This window comes from Macaca fascicularis, chromosome 9 (genome assembly GCF_037993035.2).
Source record: "Macaca fascicularis isolate 582-1 chromosome 9, T2T-MFA8v1.1".
Lineage (NCBI taxonomy): Eukaryota > Metazoa > Chordata > Mammalia > Primates > Cercopithecidae > Macaca > Macaca fascicularis.
Window position 1 is genome coordinate 125,943,415 of NC_088383.1, and position 20,588 is coordinate 125,964,002.

Genomic DNA, 20,588 nt, shown 5'->3' on the forward strand with positions numbered 1-20,588 from the left:
AAATTATGTCCTATACTATTTAAATTCATCTTAAAATAAAAATCATATTATTCAATCAAATTTTCTTTAAAGAGCCTTATAAAAGAGTTCACACTTGAGACAAAAATAGTCCTGAACATTCATTGCTCAGCGTAACTGTAAAGTGCTCTTTGGGAAAAAAAATTCAACTTAGGTTATACTTCTAATTCTAGGGGGCTCTCAACACTTCTGAGAATAAAAATTAAAGGCCACCAGCAAGACGGTAATTACTTTTTATTCGTTCTCACTCTTCGTGGACAGAAGTGACCTTTCTTATCAGCTCAAAATCCCAGACCTTTGAGAAAGATCAAAGTGATGAATTTCCAATTTTAAATGTCAAATCCAGAATATCTCCTACAGATTTAGCTACCCGGGAGAGAAAGATTTTAAAATACCTGAAATTCTTTCAATTGACTCTTGGCTCCATCACGTGTAAAAATTATTTTGCCTTAACTACTTCAATGGCTTAAAGTAGATTATGTCATATCCTACTCAGTAAGGAAAACTAATGAGACTCTTTTTAAAAGGCAAAGTCCCACTTTCATAGTCGTGTGGGAGGAACATGCTACACATTCTATTCAGATGGATCAGCAAAGGTGCAAAGTATGAATAAATGGCCTCTCTGTGTGAAAGGATTAAACAAATCACATGAGTTAATGAAAGGTAAAAAAAAAAAAAAAAAAAAAAAAAAAACTAGCAAAGGTTTTTAAATGCCATTTATTAAAGAATAAATTATACAAAAGCAACTAACATCATGACATGAGCACATATGTTGTCACCTTGGCAAGGAAGTTGTCTTATGTAATTCTGGATGGTGGCATGTGGAACCATAAAGAAGGCAAAATTTGACTCTAAATCTCCTAGTGTGTATTGTGCTCAAGTGACATACATAATGCCATCATGTCACTTTAGGCTTCAGAAAATACGAATTCCTGTCTGCATATGTGACTTCCTGTCACAAGAATTTAAACATAATTTATCTTTCTTATGGAAGGCTCCTCTCTTAGCCTTACTAAAGGTATAAATATGAGGAGAGAGATAAAAGTAATTAATACATCTAGTTTAATTACTAGTTCATAACAATTAGTATGTTTACATTTTCATTTAGTATTTTTATTTTTAAAATAATTGAACAAACCAGAGCTTTTCAAATTTGAATTAGCAAGACAGGAAAGTAAACACATTCTGGAGAAGCTCAAAATTCCTTGTTCTTACCATTAAAGGAAATCTTAATGTTATTGAATGAAATTTATATATTACAAGAAGGGAATAATATATTGGCTTATTAGGCCATTCTCATGCTGCTAATAAAGATACACCTGAGACTGGGTAATTATAAAGGAAAAAGGTTTAATTGACTCACAGTTCCACATGGCTGGGGAGGCCTCACAATCATGGTGGAAGGCAAGGAGAAGCAAGTCACATCTTACATGGCAGCAGGGAAGAGAGAACTTGTGCAGGGGAATTCCTCTTTATAAAACCATGAGATCTCATGAGATTCACTATCATGAGAACAGCATGGGAAAGACGCACCCTCATGATGCAATTACCTCCCATGACACGTGGGAATTGTGGGAGCTACGATTCAAGAGGAGATTTGGGTGGAGACACAACCAAACCGTATCACTGGCCTTTAGAAAAATTTCCAAGAAAAGCATCAGCTAGTATCTTTCATGCTTTTAATATGGCTCCTCTCATGGCACAATCTGATGGGGAAGAACATTTGATGCAGAGCAGTCTTCCTGGATATGCTTACCGGATAGGATTGGGAGGTGGAGGGGGAAGTGGTGGTGGAGGAGGAGGTGGTGGAGGTACTGAATTCTCAGACTGGTTCACTCGTTTCTGGAGTTCATCAACTGCACAGAGAGCAAGCATTCAGAAGAGAGCTGAAACAAGCAACTAAACATTGTTTATACATGTGAAAGAAAGAACATAACCTTTCTCAGTAAGTTCTTTTTATTAAGGCAAAATAAAAAATTTCAATATGAAATTGCAGACCTTTTTAAACTTTTCACTATCTAGTCTATTGCTAATGCAAGAGAGGACCCCCATCTATCAATATTAAATGTTATCTTTTTGCTGTATATACAACTTTAGAAAAGAAAAAACAATCAAAACAATGGCTGAAGGGTAGGAAGAAGTGAGTAGGCTGAAGAAATATTTGTTAACAACGAAGTATATTACTCAAACACTAAGAAATTGTTAATACTTGACTTTAAAAGTGTACAGACCAAGAATTAATTTTAAAGATGACATTTAGTAATGAATTTTAATAACTGCATACTTCTCTCCCCTGCTTAATTTCCTTCAAAAACTGCAAATACTAGAGTCTTTGATTTTAACCAGATTCAGCTTCCTAAATCTGTAACTCAGAAACTTTTTGCTCTTTTGAAGATATTTCTGGAAATGCACCATATTCCTTCAAGTCTTTCATGAAGCAGGCATTTTACTTAGGAAGCACCAATGATGTCAAAGTGCCTATGAATGGTGCTACAGGAGACATAACACCTGACTTCAAGGAACTGAACTTGTTTATAGCACAGATGCTAACACCTATGAGATAATGGGTAAAAGGTGCTGCATACTGTTGGCATTCAGAGGTAGCTCTCCCCGTCCACAGCCATTCCACTTTCCCCAACTAAGTGTACCCCCAAGGATCTGTCCATTTGTATTTACCCTCAACACTTAAATAGGCAGTGTGGGCTATGCTCTCCAAAACTGAGAATCCACTGGTCATTTCATGTGTATGCACCTATCCCTCCAAGAGGAATCTGAGTTCTCTGAAGACAAAAAGCATGGTTCCTTTTCCTTCTGTCTTTTTTTTTTTTTTTTTTTGAGATGGAGTCTTGCTGTGTTGCCCAGGCTGGAGTGCAGTGGTGTGATCTCGGCTCACTGCAAGCTCCACCTCCCAGGTTCACGCCATTCTCCTGTCTCAGCCTCCCAAGTAGTGTATCCTAGGATAGGGCTGGGTACACACACAGCAGATGCTAAGTATTAATAAAAGGCATTCAGAATTGAACCTCATGTGTTTCCAGTGTCTGCCTCCTCCATTCATAATAAAAGTGGCTTTGGCTACAGGCTACTCTGATATTCACTAAAAAGAATGGAATATTTCTTAATTTTGGATCAATTAAAAAATAAATTATAATCAATTTTTATTGTGGATTAGAAAGCACTGAATGCTTTTAGAAGGAAAAAAGGCCTACGTGGTTCTTCTGCATAGGTTTCAAAATTCTAGTATAAAATTAACCAAAAAATATCTGAAGTGAATATTGAAGCTATTATAAAGGGAATGTACCTGCCTTCTTAAATTACCGACCTTCCAACAGAGACTTACACATATGCCTGTATAATAATCTAACTCGCACATTCCCGTTAAGCCTTCTAGAACTGAATGAATAAATCTTTTGATTTAAGTATCCCCTGGTGTTTTAAAAGGTTTTCCATTTAATAGATATATTGTTGCCCAGTTCATTGTTAGGTACGATATAGAAAGTATTATTTCATGTGTATAATTAGACACCAAAGACGAAGGTGGTATGAACACCAAAGATGAAGATAGTATGTTTAAAAAGTTTAATTATTTCTAAAAATGCAACTCTAAGTGAACAACATAAAGTACATAATGAATATTCACCTCTGAAGCTCTGAAAAATGCTGAAAAGTTTGGTCCTCCTATGCTAATGGTATCTCTGTGTCTTAATTCTGTATATGATGTTTATAAGGGCTCTAAGTCCAAAAAAGAAGTCTAAATATTTGTGAATTATTTAATACAGCAGCTATTCTACTGAATTGCAATGGTTAGAAATGAAGGAACTTAAAAACAAGTCTTGGTATTTTTCCACAGCATTCAGTAAATGTTCTAGACTACATGCCAGGTTTTGTACTAGGCATGAGTAATTCAAAGATTAATAGTAAGACATAGTAGCCTACTCAATGCTTTTACCAGAGTGCTTTAAATTTCTGGCTTTCTCTTCGGAATTCTGATATTTCAATTCCAATTCCTTTTTATCTTCTTCTAGAAGCTCCAGTTGCTGTTTAAGGTTGTGTATTTCTTTGTGGAGTGTTTCATTTTCTAGTTGCTCTTCTAATTCTTTGACCTATACGTTATTTAAAAAAAAAAAAAAAAAAAAAAAAAAAAAAAAAAGACTTTTATGGGTGACAGTTTTTCCTTTGTCAAAGAAAAGAAAGGGAAAAAATAAGTATTTCCCTTTGACCATACTTCATAGCAAACAGATTCCGATCCATCTTAACAACCATGCAAATTCTAGATACAATTAACACAAAATCAAAATCAGCTCTTTGATTTAAAATAAATTTACTGGGAGTTATGTACTAGACACTTGAATTTTTTTAAGTTTTATTTTAGGTTTGGGATACATGTGCAGGTTTGCTATATAGGTAAATTGTGTGTCACAGAGATTTGGTGTACAGGTTGTTTCATCACCAAGGTAAAAAGCATAGTACCTGACAGATACTTTTTCGATCCTCTCTCTCCTACCCTCCACCGCCAAGTAAGCCCCAGTGTCTGTTGTTCCCTTCTTTGTGTCCATGCGTAATCAATGCTTAGCTCCCACTTAGAAGTGAGAACATTTGGTTTTCTATTCCTATGTTAGTTCCCTTAGGATTATGGCCTCCAGTTCCAATCATGTTGCTACAAAGGACATTATCTCATTCCTTTTTATGGCTACATAGTATTCCATGGTGTAATGCGTACCACATTTTCTTTATCCAGTCTACCACGGATGGGCTCTGAGGTTGACTCTACGATTTTGCTATTGCGTATAGTGCTGCGATGAATATATACGTGCATGTGTCTTTATGGTAGAACGATTTATATTCCTTTGGGCATATATCCAATAATGGGATTGTTGGGTTGAATGGTATTTCTGTTTTAAGTTCTTTGAGAAATCGCCACACTGCTTTCCATAATGGCTGAACTTACATTCCCACCAGCAGTGTTTAAGTGTCCTATTTCTCTGAAACCTTGCCAATATCTGCTATTTTTTGACGTTTTAATAACAGCCATTCTGACTGACACGAGATGGTATCTCATTGTGGTTTTGATTTTCATTTCTCTAATGATTAGGCATTTTTTATATGCTTGTTAGTCACACAGACACTTTAATTTTTAAGTATGAGTCACTTTTGTAACCATTTTCAAAAGAAAAATTCAGGTAATATTTTAAAAGACCCCGGGGGACACAAATTTAGTAATAAGTATCAAAAGTCTTCAAAAAAAAAGAAAGAAAGGCTTTTGATTCAGTAAAACCACTTTTAGAAATTATTTTTAAAAATACTCTGAAATGCATTCACAGAAGTGGTTTTTTGCTTTGTTTTGTTTTTGTTTTTGTTTTTGTTTTGAGACAGAGTCTCACTCTTTTGGCCAGGCTGGAGTGCAGTGGCGCAATCTGGGCTCACTGCAAACTCCGCCTCCCAGGTTTAGGCAATTCTTGTGCCTCAGCCTTCTGAGTAGCTGGGGCTACAGGCACATGTCACCACACCCAGCTAATTTTTGTATTTTTAGTAGAGACAGGGTTTCACCACACTGGCCAGGCTAGTTTCGAACTCCTGGCCTTAAGTGATCCACCTGCTTCGGCCTCCCAAGGTGTTGAGATTACGGGCATGAGCCACCACACCTGGCCTGGAGTGTTCTTTACAACAGCAAAATGCTGCAAATAACCTAAATGTCCACCAATATTTTTGATTTAATAAATTATGGCATGTTTATTCAATGAAATATGATGCAACTATTTTAAATCACATAGTTAACTATATACTGACATGAGAAGATATATTACCAATGGAAAAAAAATCAGGGCATAAAATAGTATGCATGGTATGATTCAATTTAAACAAACTATATTTATAAAGTTATATATTTACAGAAAGTTCAGCTATGCACCAAAATATGGGATACTTGGTTAATCTTCTTTAACTTTTGCTATATTTTAAAAATGTATTATAAGGAGCATATGTTATTTTTATAATTGCAAAAACCATATGCTGTGCTTAAAAGACTGCTGCATCTGCAAGGGAACTTACAGACAGCTAAGAAACATTTTAAGCCACATACAGATGGTCCCCAATTTAGGATGGTTTGAGATACAGTTTTTCGACTTTACAATGGTGTGAAAGTGACACGCATTCAATACAAACCACACTTCGAATTCTGGATTTTGATCTTTTCCCAGGCTCGCAATGTGTAACAAGATACTCTCTCACAACCCTCTGCAACAGCAGCCAGCCACAGCTCCCAGTCAGTCACATGATCATGCAAGTAAATAACTGATACTCTAGAGCCGGGGTCCCCAAACCCCGGGTCTTGGACCGGTACTGGCCCATGGCCTGTTAGGAACCAGACTGCACAGAAGGTTAGCAGCAGGCATGAGCAAGCATTACCGCCTGAGCTCTACCTTGTCAGATCAGCAGCAGCAAGAGACTCTTATAGAACTGCGAACCCTATTGTGAACTGCACATGCAAGGGATCTAGGTTGGCCGCTCTTTATGAGAATCTAATGCCTGATGATCTGAGGTGCTGCAGTTTCATCACAAAACCATCCCCCACCCTTTTCCCTCCCCAGTCCATGGAAAAAGTGTCTTCCACGAAACTGGTCCCTAGTGCCAAAAAGAATGGGGACTGATGCTCTAGTTTTCCAGTTTTGATTGATGCTCTGTGTTTCCAGTTGACTCTGCCCAACTGTAGGCTAATGTAAGTGTTCTGAGCATGTTTAAGGTAGGCTAGGCTAAACTATGATATTCAGCAGGTTAGGTATATTATTTTTGATTTACAATATTTTCAACTAACATGGGTTTATCAGGATGTAACCCCATCGTAAGTCAAGGATCATCTGTATATGAAAAGACTGTAAGAATAACTGTATATATACAGAGTATAACAGTTTTAGAAATAGTGATTATTATAATTTCATTGACAACTTTAATCTTCAGTATCCAACAAGGTATACATACAACAATTTAATCTTTTTTTTTTTTTTTTTTTTTTTTTTTTGAGACGGAGTCTCGCTCTGTCGCCCAGGCTGGAGTGCAGTGGCCGGATCTCAGCTCACTGCAAGCTCCGCCTCCCGGGTTTACGCCATTCTCCTGCCTCAGCCTCCCGAGTAGCTGGGACTACAGGCGCCCGCCACGTCGCCCGGCTAGTTTTTTGTATTTTTAGTAGAGACGGGGTTTCACCATGTTAGCCAGGATGGTCTCGATCTCCTGACCTCGTGATCCGCCCGTCTCGGCCTCCCAAAGTGCTGGGATTACAGGCTTGAGCCACCGCGCCCGGCCAACAATTTAATCTTAAACCTCAGCTCAATTCAGTAGGTTCTAGGCATGTATTATTTGCTAAATGATTTAACTGTAAGTAGCTGGACTTTTCAGAACCAAAAGTTAAATTCTAGCATAAACTGAAACAAAAACACATTTTTTTTTCTCTTTTCTTGAAAAGTAATTCCTACACATGGGGACAAAAGAAAGAACGAAATTCTTTCGCTCCCACCCTGTTCTCCAGTTCTCTTTCCCAGGGGACCGTTACCACCTGTCCATCCAGAGGTACTCTACATATATATCAACATTTGTTTTTAAAATTCTTTTCATTATTTATTTATTAAACTTTAAGTTCTGGGGTACATGTGCAGAATGTGCAGGTTTGTTACACAGGTATACACGTGCCATAGTGGTTTGCTGTACCCATCAACCTGTCATCTACACTAGGTATTTCTCCTAATGCTCTCCCTCCCCTTGCCCCCCACCTCCCAACAGGCCCTGGTGTGTGATGTTCCCCTCACTGTGTCCATGTGTTCTCATTGTTCAACTCCCACTTATGAGTGAGTACATGCAGTGTTTGGTTTTTTGTTCCTGGATTAGTTTGCTGAAAATGATGGTTTCCAGCTTTATCCATGTCTCTGCAAAGGACACAAACACATCCTTTTTTATGGCTGTATAGTATTCCATGGTGTTTATGTGCCACATTTTCTTTATCCAGACTATCGTTGGTGGGCATTTGGGTTGGTTCCAAGTCTTTTCTATTATGAATAGTGCTGCAATAAACATGTGTGTATGTGTCTTTATAGTAGAATGATTTATAATTCTTTGGGTATATACCCAGTAATGGGATTGCTAGGTCAAATGGTATTTCTGGTTCTAGATCCTTGAGGAATCGCCACACTGTCTTCCACAACGGTTGAACTAATTTATACGCCCACCAACAGTGTAAAAGCATTCCTATTTCTCCACATTCTCTCCAGCATCTGTTGTTTCCTGACTTTTTAATAATCGCCATTCTAACTGGTGTGAGATGGTATCTCATTGCCATTTTGATTTGCATTTCTCTAATGACCAGTGATGATGAGCTTTTTTTCATATGTTTTTTTGGCCACATAAATGTCTTCTTTTGAGAAGTGTCTGGTCATATACTTTGCCCACTTTTTGATGAAATTGTTTGTTTTGTGTGTGTGTGAATTTAAGTTCCTTGTAAATTCTGGATATTAGCCTTTTGTTGGAAGGATAGATGGCAAAAATTTTCTCCCATTCTGTAGATTGCCTGTTCACTCTGATGATAGTTTCTTTTGCTGTGCATAAGTTCTTTAGTTTAATTAGATCCCATTTGTCAATTCTGGCTTTTGTTGCCATTGCTTTTGGTGTTTTAGTCATGAAGCCTTTGCCCATGCCTATGTCCTGAATGGTATTGCCTAGATTTTCTTCTAGGGTTTTTATGGTTTTAGGTCTTACATTTAAGTCTTTAATCCACCTTGAGTTAATTTTTGTATAAGGTATAAGGAAGAGGTCCAGTTTCAGTTTTCTGCATATGGCTAGCCTGTTTTCCCAACATCATTTATTAAATAGGGAATCCTTTCCCCATTGCTTGTTTTTGTCAGGTTTGTAAAAGATTAGATGGTTGTAGATGTGCGGTGTTATTTCTGGGGTCTCTGCTATGTTCCATTGGTCTATATCTCTATTTTGGTACCAGTACCATGCTGTTTTGGTTACTGCAGCCTTGTAGTATAGTTTGAAGCCAGGCAGGGTGATGACTCCAGCTTTGTTCTTTTTGCTTAGGATTGTCTTGGCAATATGGACTTTTTTTCTGGTTTCACATGAAATTTAAAGCAGGTCTTTCTAATTCTGTGAAGAAAGTCAATGGTAGCTTAATAGGGATAGCATTGAATCTATAAATTACTTTGGGCAGTACGGCCATTTTCACGATATTGATTCTTCCTATCCATGAGTATGGAATGTTTTTCCATTTGTTTGTGTCCTCTCTTATTTCCTTGAGCAGTGGTTTGTCATTCTCCTTGAAGAGGTCCTTCACATCCCTTATAAGTTGTATTCCTAGGTATTTTATTTTCTTTGTAGCAATTGTGAATGGGAGTTCACTCATGATTTGGCTCTCTGTCTGTCTATTATGGGTGTATAGGAAGCTTGTGATTTTTGCACACTGATTTTGTATCCTGAGACTTTGCTGAAGTTGCTTATCAGCTTAAGGAGATTTTGGGCTGAGATTTTGGGTTTTCTAGTATACAATCATGTAATCTGCAAACAAGAGACAATTTGACTTCCTCTCTTCCTATGTGAATACCCTTTATTTCTTTCCCTTGCCTGATTGCCCTGGCCAGAACTTTCAATACCATGTTGAATAGGAGTGGTGAGAGAGGGCATCCTTGTCATGTGCCAGTTTTCAAAGGGAATGCTTCCAGCTTTTGCTCATTCAGTATGATATTGGCTGTGAGTTTGTCATAAATAGCTCTTATTATGAGATATGTTCCATCAATACCTAGTTTACTAAGACTTTTTAGCATGAAGGGGTGTTGAATTTTATTGAAGGCCTTTTCTGCATCTATTGAGATAATCATGTGGTTTTTCTCATTGGTTCTGTTTATATGATGGATTACGTTTATTGATTTGAGTATGTTGAAACAGCCTTGCATCCCAGGGATGAAGCCGACCTGATTGTGGTAGATAAGCCTTTGTATGTGCTGCTGGATTTGGTTTGCCAGTATTTTATTAGGGATTCACATCGATGTTCATCAGGATATTAGCCTGAAATTTTCTTTTTTTGTTGTGTTTCTGCCAGGTTTTGGTATCAGGATGATGCTGGCCTCATAAAATGAGTTAGGGAGGAGTCCCTCTTTTTCTATTGCTTGGAATAGTTTCAGAAGGAATGATACCAGCTCCTCTTTGTACCTCTGGTAGAATTCGGCTGTGAATCCGTCTGATCCTGGGCTTTTTTTGGTTAGCAGGCTATTAATTACTGCCTCAATTTCAGAACTTGTTATTGGTCTATTCAGGGATTCAACTTCTTCCTGGTTTAGTCTTAGGAGGGTGTATGTGTCCAGGAATTTATGCATTTCTTCTAGATTTTCTAGCTTATTTGCATACAGGTGTTTATAGTATTCTCTGATGGTAGTTTGTATTTCTGTGGGATTGGTGGTAATCCCTCCTCTACATTTTTTATTGTGTCTATTTGATTCTTCTCTCTTTTCTTCTTTATTAGTTGGGCTACCAGTCTACCTATTTTGTTAATCTTTTCAAAAAAACAGCTCCTGGATTCATTGATGTTTTTTGAAGGGTTTTTCGTGTCTCTGTCTCCTTCAGTTCTGCTCTGATCTTAGTTATTTCTTGACTTCTACTAGCTTTTGAATGTGTTTGCTCTTGCTTCTCTAATTCTTTTAATTGTGATGATAGGGTGTCAATGTTAGATCTTTCCTGCTTTCTCCTGTGGGCGTTTAGTGCTATAAATTTCCCTCTAAACACTGCTTTAGCTATGTCCCAGAGATTCTGGTATGTTGTATCTTTGTTCTCATTGGTTTCAAAGAACTTATTTATTTCTGACTTAATTTTGTTATTTACTCAGTAGTCATTCAGAAGCAGGTTGTTCGGTTTCCAGGTAGTTGTGTGGTTTTGAGTGAGTTTCTCAATCCTGAATTCTAATTTGATTGTACTGTGGTCTGAGAGACTGTTTATGATTTCCATTCTTTTGCTTTTGCCGAGAAGTGTTTTACTTCCAAATATGTGGTCAATTTTAGAATAAGTATGATGTGGTCCTGAGAAGAATATATATTCTGTTGATTTGGGATGGAGAGTTCTGTAGATATCTATTAGGTCTGCTTGGTCCAGAGCTGAATTTAAGTCCCGAATATCCTTGTTAATTTTCTGTCTCGTTGATGTGTCTAATATCGACAGTGGGGTGTTGAAGTCTCCCATTATTATTGTGTGGGAGTCTATATCTCTTTGTAGGTCTCTAAGAACTTGCTTTATGAATCTGGGTGCTCCTGTATTGGGTGCATATATATTTAGGATCATTAGCTCTTCTTGTTGTATTAATCCCTTTACCATTATGTAATACCCTTGTCTCTTTTGCTCTTCATTGGTTTAAAGTCTGTTTTATCAGAGACTAGGATTGCAACCCCTGCTTTTTTTGCATTTCAGTTGCTTGGTAAATATTCCTCCGTCCCTTTATTTTAAGCCTATGTGTCTTTACACGTGAGATGGGTCTCCTGAATACAGCACACCAATGGGTCTTGATTCTTTATCCAATTTGTCAGTCTGTGTCTTTTAATTGGGGGCATTTATCCCATTTATATTTAAGGTTAATATTGTTATGTGTGAATTTGATCCTGTCATTATTATGCTAGCTGGTTATTTTGCCATTAGTTTATGCCGTTTCTTCAGTGTGGTTGATCTTTACAATTTGGTATGTTTTTGCAGTAGCTGGTACCAGTTTTTCCTTTCCATGTTTAGTGCTTCCTTCAGGAACTCTTGTAAGGCAGGCCTGGTGGTGACAAAATCTCTCAGCATTTGTTTGTCTGTAAAGGATTTTATTTCTCATTTGCTTATGAAGCTTAATTTGGCCAGATATGAAATTCTGGGTTGAAAATTCTTGTCTTTAAGAATGCTGAATATCGGCCCCCACTCTATTCTGGCTTGTAGGGTTTCTGCAGAGAGATCCATTGTTACTCTGATGGGCTTCCCTTTGTGAGCAACCCAACCTTTCTTTCTGGCTGCCCTTAACATTTTTTCCTTCATTTCAACCTTGATGAATCTGACGATTATGTGTCTTGGGGCTGCTCTTCTCGAGGAGTATCTTTGTGGTGTTCTCTGTGTTTCCTGAATTTGAATGTTGGCCTGTCTTGCTGGGTGGGGAAGTTCTCCTGGATAATATCCTGAAGAGTGTTTTCCAACTTGGTTCCATTCTCCCCATCACTCTCCGGTACACCAATCAAACATAGGTTTGGTCTTTTCACATAGTCCCATCTTTCTTGGAGGCTTTGTTCATTCCTTTTCGGTCTTTTTTTCAATAATCTTGTCTTCATGCTTCATTTCATTAAGTTGATCTTCAATCTCTGATATCCTGTCTTCCACGTGATCGATTTGGCTATTGATACTTGCATATGCTTCACCAAGTTCTCCTGCTGTGTTTTTCAGCTCCATCAGGTCATTTCTGTTCTTCTCTAAACTGGTTATTCTAGTTAGCAATTCCTCCAACTTTTTATCAAGGTTCTTGGCTTCCTTGCATTGGATTAGAACATACTCCTTTAACTTGGAGGAGTTTGTTATTACCCACTTTCTGAAGCCTACTTCTGTCAATTTGTCAAACTCATTCTCCATCCACTTTTATTCCCTTGCTGGCTAGGAGTTGTGATTTTTTGGAGGACAAGAGGCATTCTGGTTTTTGGAATTTTCAGCCTTTTTGCACTAGTTTTTCCTCATCTTTCTGGATTTATCTACCTTTGGTCTTTGATGTTGGTAACCTCTGGATGGGGTTTTTGCGTGGATGCCCTTTTGTTGATGTTGATGTATTCCTTTCTTTTGTTAGTTTTCCTTCTAGCAGTCAGGTCCCTCTGCTACAGGTCTGCTGGAGTTTGCTGGAGGTCCACTCCCAACCCTGTTTGCCTGGGTATCATCAGTGGAAGCTGCAAAACAGCAAAGATTTCTGCCTGTTCCTTCCTCTGGAAGCTTCATCCCAGAGGGGCACCCGCCAGATGCCATCTGGAGTTCTCCTGTATGAGGTGACTGTAGACCCCTGCTGGGAGGTGTCTTCCAGTCAGGAGGCACTGGGGTAAGGGTCCACTTGAGGAGGTAGTCTATCTCTTAGCAGAGCTCAAGCACTGTGCTGGGAAATCTGCTGCTCTATTCAGAGCCGGCAGGCAGGAACGTTTAAGTCTGCTACAGGTGCACCCACAGCTGCCTCTTCCCCCAGGTGCTCTGTCCCAGGGAGATGGGAGTTTTATCTATAAGCCCCTGACTGGGGCTGCTGCCTCTCTTTCAGAGATGCCCTGCCCAGAGAGGAAGGATCTAAAGAGGCAATCTAGCTACAGCAGCTTGGTGGAGCTGCAGTGGGCTCCGCCCAGTCCTAACTTCCTGGTGGCTTTGTTTACCCTGTGAGGGGAAAACAGCCTACTCAAGCCTCAGTAATGGCAGACACCCCACCTCCTACCAAGCTCGAGTGTACCAGGTTGACATCAGACTGCTGTGCTGGCAGCAAGAATTTCAAGCCAGTGGATCTTGGTTTGCTGGGCTCTGTGGGGGTGGGATCTGCTGAGCTAGACCACTTAGCTCCCTGGCTTCTGCCCCTTTCCAGGAGAGTGAACAGTTCTGTGTTACTGGCGTTACAGGTGCCACTGGGGTATGAAAAACACTCCTGCACCTAGCTCGGTGTCTGCCCAAATGGCCACCCAGTTTTGTGTTTGAATCCCAGGGCCCTGGTGGCATAGACACCCAAGGGAATCTCCTGGTCTATGGGTTGCAAAGGCCGTGGGAAAAGCATAGTATCTGGGCTGGAGTGCACCATTCCTCACAGCACAGTCCCTCATGGCTTCTCTTGGCTAGGGGAGGGAGTTCCCCAATCCCCTGCACTTCCCGGGTGAGGTGACACCCCACCCTGCTTCGGCTCGCTCTCCATGAGATGCACCCACTGTCTAACCAGTCCCAATGAGATGAGCCAGGTACCCAATGCAGAAATCACCTCCCTTCTGTGTTGATCTCACTGGGAGCTGCAGACCGGAGCTGTTCCTATTCGGCCATCTTCCCAGCCACCAAATATGAACATTTCTTAGTGAGGCAAAACAAATCAACTCTACCTCACCACCAACTTTGTAAAAACTTCAGAACTTCCAAGGATTAAATGTCAATACTGTTGCCACAGAGGCTTTGACAGGTGATAACAAGTAGCAGCTAACAGCCTTTCCTTCCCAAATGAGGTACATTATAAGTAGTATAAACATTGATGTAATTTTTCTTAAGTGGTCTCTTTAATTTGAAAGTCTTTGTTCCACTTCTTTGCTTCTCCTCTCCCACATTCTCCTCTCACCTACCACAATGACTATTCTTTCTTCTTGGCACACAGAGGTACACTGTGTCAGCTGGAATAGCTCCACTCATCAAATTGAAATAACCACTTAGGAAGTCTTTAAATATACACATTTGTGCAAGTTTACAAAATCAGAAATTTTCTCTAAGCAAACAATTACTACTAATATGGACTTTCATTTTCTCTGAATAAAACCTATGCCCTCCAACAAGTGCTCTGAGATGAATAGAGCCTCTTAGTGTGTGCAGTCTCCAAAAAATACGTTAGCAAAAATCAAATTTCCAGACTTAGGCGTTATCCAAGCTCTTCTTGAGTTATATCTCTTTCCCTTGCTTCTTCCCACCCTTTGGACAGTTTAAAGAGTATTATAAAGTGTACAACAGTGTGTTACAAATTTCAGTTTCACAACATTAAATTCATTTAGTTATTTTTTTCTAAAAGGTGGTTGGAAGGACTTAGTAACTAAGGCAAAATATGAAACAGTAAATGACTGGACTGACTCCACAGGCACCCTTCATCTTAAATATATGTGTGCATGCATGTACGCATGTGTGTACCTAAAACTCCAGAAGAAAAGGGGTTACCTTTTGTTGATGCTGAATTCTCTCTTCTTCAAGGAGCTGGGTGAGTTTTGCATTTTCATCTAAAGCTTTCAAAAGCTGCTGATCAGGGACGGAGTTCTGCAGCAGAAGGTGGCTTTGCCTCTTTAGCTTGTTTTGCTCAATGAACATCTGCAAAAGTTTGTTACAAGAATGTATATAGCATTCAATCTCACATATCTCCTCAACTGTAACTTCAGCAAAAGAAAAGTACATGGAATTTTTATTAAGACATTAAAGGCAAATTCTGACTTGTACAAGTTTTAGAAGCAGTGATTGCTATGGTTTCACTCCTTTTATATAATCTTTAATATCTTTACTCCAGCCCCAACAAGATATTTATACAATAAGCTGGTCTTACTCTTCAGTTTTTAATATTTTATTATTGCTTTAAAATACACTAATATTAATAGCAGTAGCTCATATTTCTCAAGAACTTACCTTGTGTACTCCACTAAATATTTTATATGCATTATTTTAATCCTTACACCAATCCTATTAAAGTGCTTCTACTATGAAGAGGTAACATTTACTAAACACTATGTGACAGACATGGTGGGAATCATTTTACATTCATTATGTGTTATAATCCTTAAAACAACACTATCAAGTAGACACTACTATCATCTAATTTTACTGATAGGGTAACTGAGGCTCAAAGAAGTTAGGCGACTTTCCCAAGAACACACATAAGTGACAAGACCAGGATTTAAACCCATATCTGATTTACATGCCCAAGCTCTTAACCATCTGGCTAAGTTCCTCTACTATTTACTAGATCTAATGTTTTGTTTTAAACTAATTAGTTTCTCCCCAGTGATAAAAGTAGTTAACAGTAGAAGGGTAAAGGGGAGAAGGGAGACAGTATACTTTTATTGAGCACTTTATTAAGCAATTTATATATGTTATTTATCAAACCCTCACAACTTTACACGATTGAAAATAACATTAATTTCTATTCACCTGTTATTTCTTTTCCTTAACACCCTACCCAATTTGGCCAGTGAGTGATTCCAAGTATGAAACGTTTCTGTTAAACTTTGAAATCTGGCCTACCAATTTTATAGTAGAGCTTCACCTTTTCAGATTTTTAACAGCATTACAAAATTTACACTGGAACTTAACTGAAAGCTCTGAACTGTAAAATGATTTGCTACAGCCCTCATGTTAGTTTGTTCAACAACTTCACCCACCATGTAACAGAAAAAGTCAGCAAATAAAACTCAGGACAAAAATATTTTCCATCAACCTCCATGTGGCAAGACCACAGCTTTAATGATTTATACAATCCTTAAGCTCTTGATCAGTAACGATTTCCAAATCAAAGTCAAGTCATGAATATACTATACTAAAACACTAACATTTTCTTCCCAGTATGTCTTCCTATGAGAGAGGAAAAAAAGGTCAGAAGCTTTCCTTCTTTGCCTGTGCAGGGATTTATGAAAAGCCCATGAAACTACAACAGGGTTCTTCTGCAGAATTAAAACACATTACAAAGTCAAACAGGTAAATAAACAATTGTATATACATGAAACCCACATTCTTCTTCCATTTGTGTGAGAGTGAGAGGTACAGAGACTGCAGTGAGGGAGAGTATGTGCATGTATGCTTGGCTAGAGAAGGGTGAGACGCAGCCTCAGCATTCTAAGAAAGAGTAATCAATATTTCAGTACAGTATCTTAAACTTCAGACCAGTGATTTAATTAAAATGAATTGTTTTGGGTGATCATTATGATTACAGTAATTTTTTTCTTTTTTTTTTTTTTTTTTTTTGAGATGGAGTCTCACTCTGTTGCCCAGGCTGGAGTACAGTGGCACAATCTCAGTTCACTGCAACCTCTGCCTCTTGGGTTCAAGTGATTCTCGTGCCTCAGCCTCCCGAGTAGCTGGGACTACAGGTGCCTGCCACCACGCCTGGCTAATTTTTGTATTTTTAGTAGAGATGGGGTTTCACTATGCAGGCCAGGTTGGTCTCGAACTCCTGGCCTCAAATGATGCCCCCACCTCGGTCTCCCAAAGTGCTGGGATTACAGATGTGAGCCACCATGCCTGGCCAAAAAATTTAATTATGTTGAATAAATTTAAAAATTTAATACAGTTATGAAGACAACTGATAGTTTTCTTGTTGAGGGGGATTATGTTTTTGGTTTTGTTTTCTAAATAAACTAGTGGGAATTAAGAGTGGGGGATAACTTTCAATTTTTATTTTATACATTTAGAAAATATTTGTATCTTTGTGCAAGGCACACATATTCCTTTTCAATTAAAAATACAAAGTAAATTAACCTTAAAAATTGATTTCTAAGGCTCTAGACTATAAGCTCCAAGAGGGCAGGGCTCATATTTGCTTTCTTCACCATTGGATTCCCAATGTCAGCATAGTGTCTGGCATAGTAAGATGTTTGCTGCATGCCCTAAGTGGTAAGTAAAATGCAAAAGAATGGGACTCTGTTGTTAAACTAAATTTTGTGTCTTTGTACTTATCTGTTGAAAACCTGACAATGCATAAACTATGTAAAAAGGAAAATATACTAGTTCCAATCTAGTGCTTTTTTTTTTAAAGTTTTCTTCTCACTATTGCATAGATTGAAACTAGATATTATAAAATTGTTGAGTACCACTGCAAATATTTATGCTGCCAATAACATAAGTACCATTGCTCTTGCTTCCTTTCTCTCCTCAAACTTCTACCTCCTCATTCTGGGTTAACATGTCAGCATCATTGTTTCCACCAACCGCTAAGACTGAAGACCAGGTGAACGGCAGAGTCAGTCATTCATTTTTGTCCTCTTACTGCAACCTTGCTTCTTCCATCTGTCTTCTCTGCTACTACATGGCCTTCAAGTTTTTCTTTGAGCTGCTTTGTATTCTAACATCATTGTGCAAACAACAGATGGAAAACTGAAAATGTCTTGAAATGAGACCCTGCTATTCAGGTCAAAATCAGCCAACCTTTCCAGTTTTGCAATAAAGGGATCTTCACATTATCCCTGCTTCCCTGCCCCCTCCACTGTTTATTTCATTGCATTATTTATATTGCTGCAACGTTTTCCAGAGGGCTCTGACACACTTCAATTCTTTTTCCTTTCTTCCAAGTAATAAGAGAAAAATATTTACTCACCTTTCATTAAATTCTCTGAATAAAATGAATCATAATATTTCAAGTCAGATCTACTTGGCCCAAACCTTTGGTAGAGTTCATTGCTAGCACAGCTACGCTCAAGCACAGAAAGAGCCCCACAAAACCATAAGCAGATTTTCAAATGTCATTCCCATAATGCCACGCTTTGTCTTCCTTCTATGCCTTGGATACCTTTACCTAGGACTGTTTTACATTTCCTGAGCTATTTCCCTTCAACCCACAGTATGCACATAAATTCAAATTACACCTACAGGATGGAGATCTCATTTCAGACCAGTTTTTGAGTTTAGCCGACTGGTGAACTCCTCATGCCCCTGGACACTAGCCCCAGGGCCATGGAAGACCCAATGACTGCATGTCAACAGGTAAGCCGGAACAAGAGATGCTCAAAGCTGATCTCTAACATGAGAGGAAGATCAGTAGGCTGGTGAAAGGCTGAGATAATGAAAATGAATATACTACATGGCAGTGTTCCACAGCCAGTGGAAGAATCGCCTGGCATAATGACAGCACTGCACAATGGCCGAAGAGAAATACTGATACCATGATACTGTTATCTGAGATGGTATATGGAGATACATCCAAGAATTTAAGCCTATTTGAAATGTACAGGCATCCTGTACCCAAGCTGGACTTTCCATCACAAGCCATGGGTATCACCAAATGCAATTCCTTTCCCTTACACAGCATGTTATAGTTAACACAACACTTTCGAAAAATTTTGCCATTAAAATCCACTTGGTCAGGTCTGTATTACTGTCCATTTTACAGATGGTAAAAGTGAAGCCCTGAGAGGCTGAAGAATTGCTCAGAGGTCATACAACTAGTAATTGACATGCCAAAATTTGAGCCCAGATCTTCTGACAATGAACTTGATACTATTCTGTTATCTGCCTCCCTAAACCAGCAAATCCTTAATTCAAACTGGTGAGTTCTTATTCAACCTCAAGAATTTGTCTGACATGTCGTGTGCATATTAGAGTATGATAAGGTTCCTTACAAAACAAAATTAAAAAGGTTTTTACTGCTGGGCACAGTGGCTCATGCCTGTAATCTCCCAGTACTTTGGGAGGCCGAGGCGAGCGGATCACGAGGTCAGGAGATCAAGACCATCCTGGCCAACATGGTGAAACCCCATCTCTACTAAAAGTGCAAAAATTAGCTGGGCATGGTGGCGAGTGCCTGTAATCCCAGCTACTCAGGAGGCTGAGGCAGGAGAATCACTTGAATCAGGGAGTTAGAGGTTGCAGTGAACTGAGATTGTGCCACTGCACTCCAGCCTGGCAACAGAGCGAGACTCTATCTCAAGGAAAAAAAAAGGGTTTTTACAAGATACCTACCTCTTGTGCAAATGACTCCGCTTTCTTTCGAAGGTCCTTCTCCAGCTCCAGGTTTACTTGCATCTCCTCATACTCTTCTACAGCTAACATGGACACTTAAGAAGATAAAGGGAAAAAAACCCAGACAATAAGTCACACAAATAATCAGGAATATGGATGAAAAACAATGTTGAAAAGATTCTTCATACCAGCATCCAGGTACCCTCATGCATTCCTGGTTGGCATATAAATTGATAAAACCTTTTTGGAGAGCAACTTGGCAATGTGAATCAAAAATCTAAAACTACTCATACACTTTGAATAATCCCACTTCTAGGAATGCATATGCTAAGATTGTGCATATACAGACATTTGGTTGCAAGGGTGCTCTCCACCTCACTGCTGATAAAAGTGAAAGGACATAATGCTCTAACACTGAAGGAGCAGTAAATTGTGTTACAAGAAATATTATTCTGCCATCAAAATTATATTGTAGAAGCATACTTAGTAAATGGAAAGACATCTGTGATGTATTTTTAAAAACAGATTGCAAAAATTAGTGCAAAATGAATTCATTTTTGTTCTTTAAAAGCCACAGATAAAGCACATCAACAGCCATTTCACAGAATAGAAAATATACAAAAGGCCAATAAACATGTGGAAAGATGCTCATCTTCATTAGGAATCAGGGAAATGCAGAGTAAAAACACTTCTTACACCCGTCCAAGAGGCTACTGGTAAAAATTTTAAAGCATGGTTTTATTAAATTTGGAGAGGACATAAAACCATGGGAACACATATATTGTTAATAGGACTGTAAACTGATAGATCTTATACAATTTGTTACGCAGTGAAAAAAAAATTGAAGGTAAAATTTTACATTTGGCATATGTCTTAGAGAAACTCTTGGACATGTGCACCAGATGACATGTCTAACAATTTTTATAATAACATGACTCAGAATAGCAGAAATCTGGAAACAGCCCAAAGTCTACCAACAGGATACTACTTAAAATAATTTTAGTGTAGTCACCTAACGGAATAGCATACAGCAGCGAAAACAAACATACCACAGCTATGCCTGTCCACATGCATGAATCTCACAAACACAAAAAGTTGCAGAAGGTTATAGGAAAAATGATTCCATTTATATAGAGTTCAAAAATATGCAAAATTAAACAATGCTGTTTAGGGATACA

General features: G+C 38.5%; 1 protein-coding gene across 5 annotated transcripts in view; it reads right to left on the bottom strand.

Moving 5' to 3' along the window:
- The window catches only part of SHTN1 (shootin 1), a 119,757-nt gene that overhangs the window by 40,822 nt on the left and 58,347 nt on the right, over positions 1–20,588 (bottom strand). For all 5 annotated transcript variants that reach the window (XM_005566536.5, XM_005566533.5, XM_074002855.1 and 2 more), the window contains 4 exons: positions 19,411–19,505; positions 14,914–15,060; positions 3,965–4,118; positions 1,775–1,874 (listed from right to left, as the gene is read on the bottom strand). In XM_005566536.5, the coding sequence (XP_005566593.1) occupies positions 1,775–1,874; positions 3,965–4,118; positions 14,914–15,060; positions 19,411–19,505 (496 nt within the window). The remainder of the gene's footprint in view (positions 1–1,774; positions 1,875–3,964; positions 4,119–14,913; positions 15,061–19,410; positions 19,506–20,588) is intronic.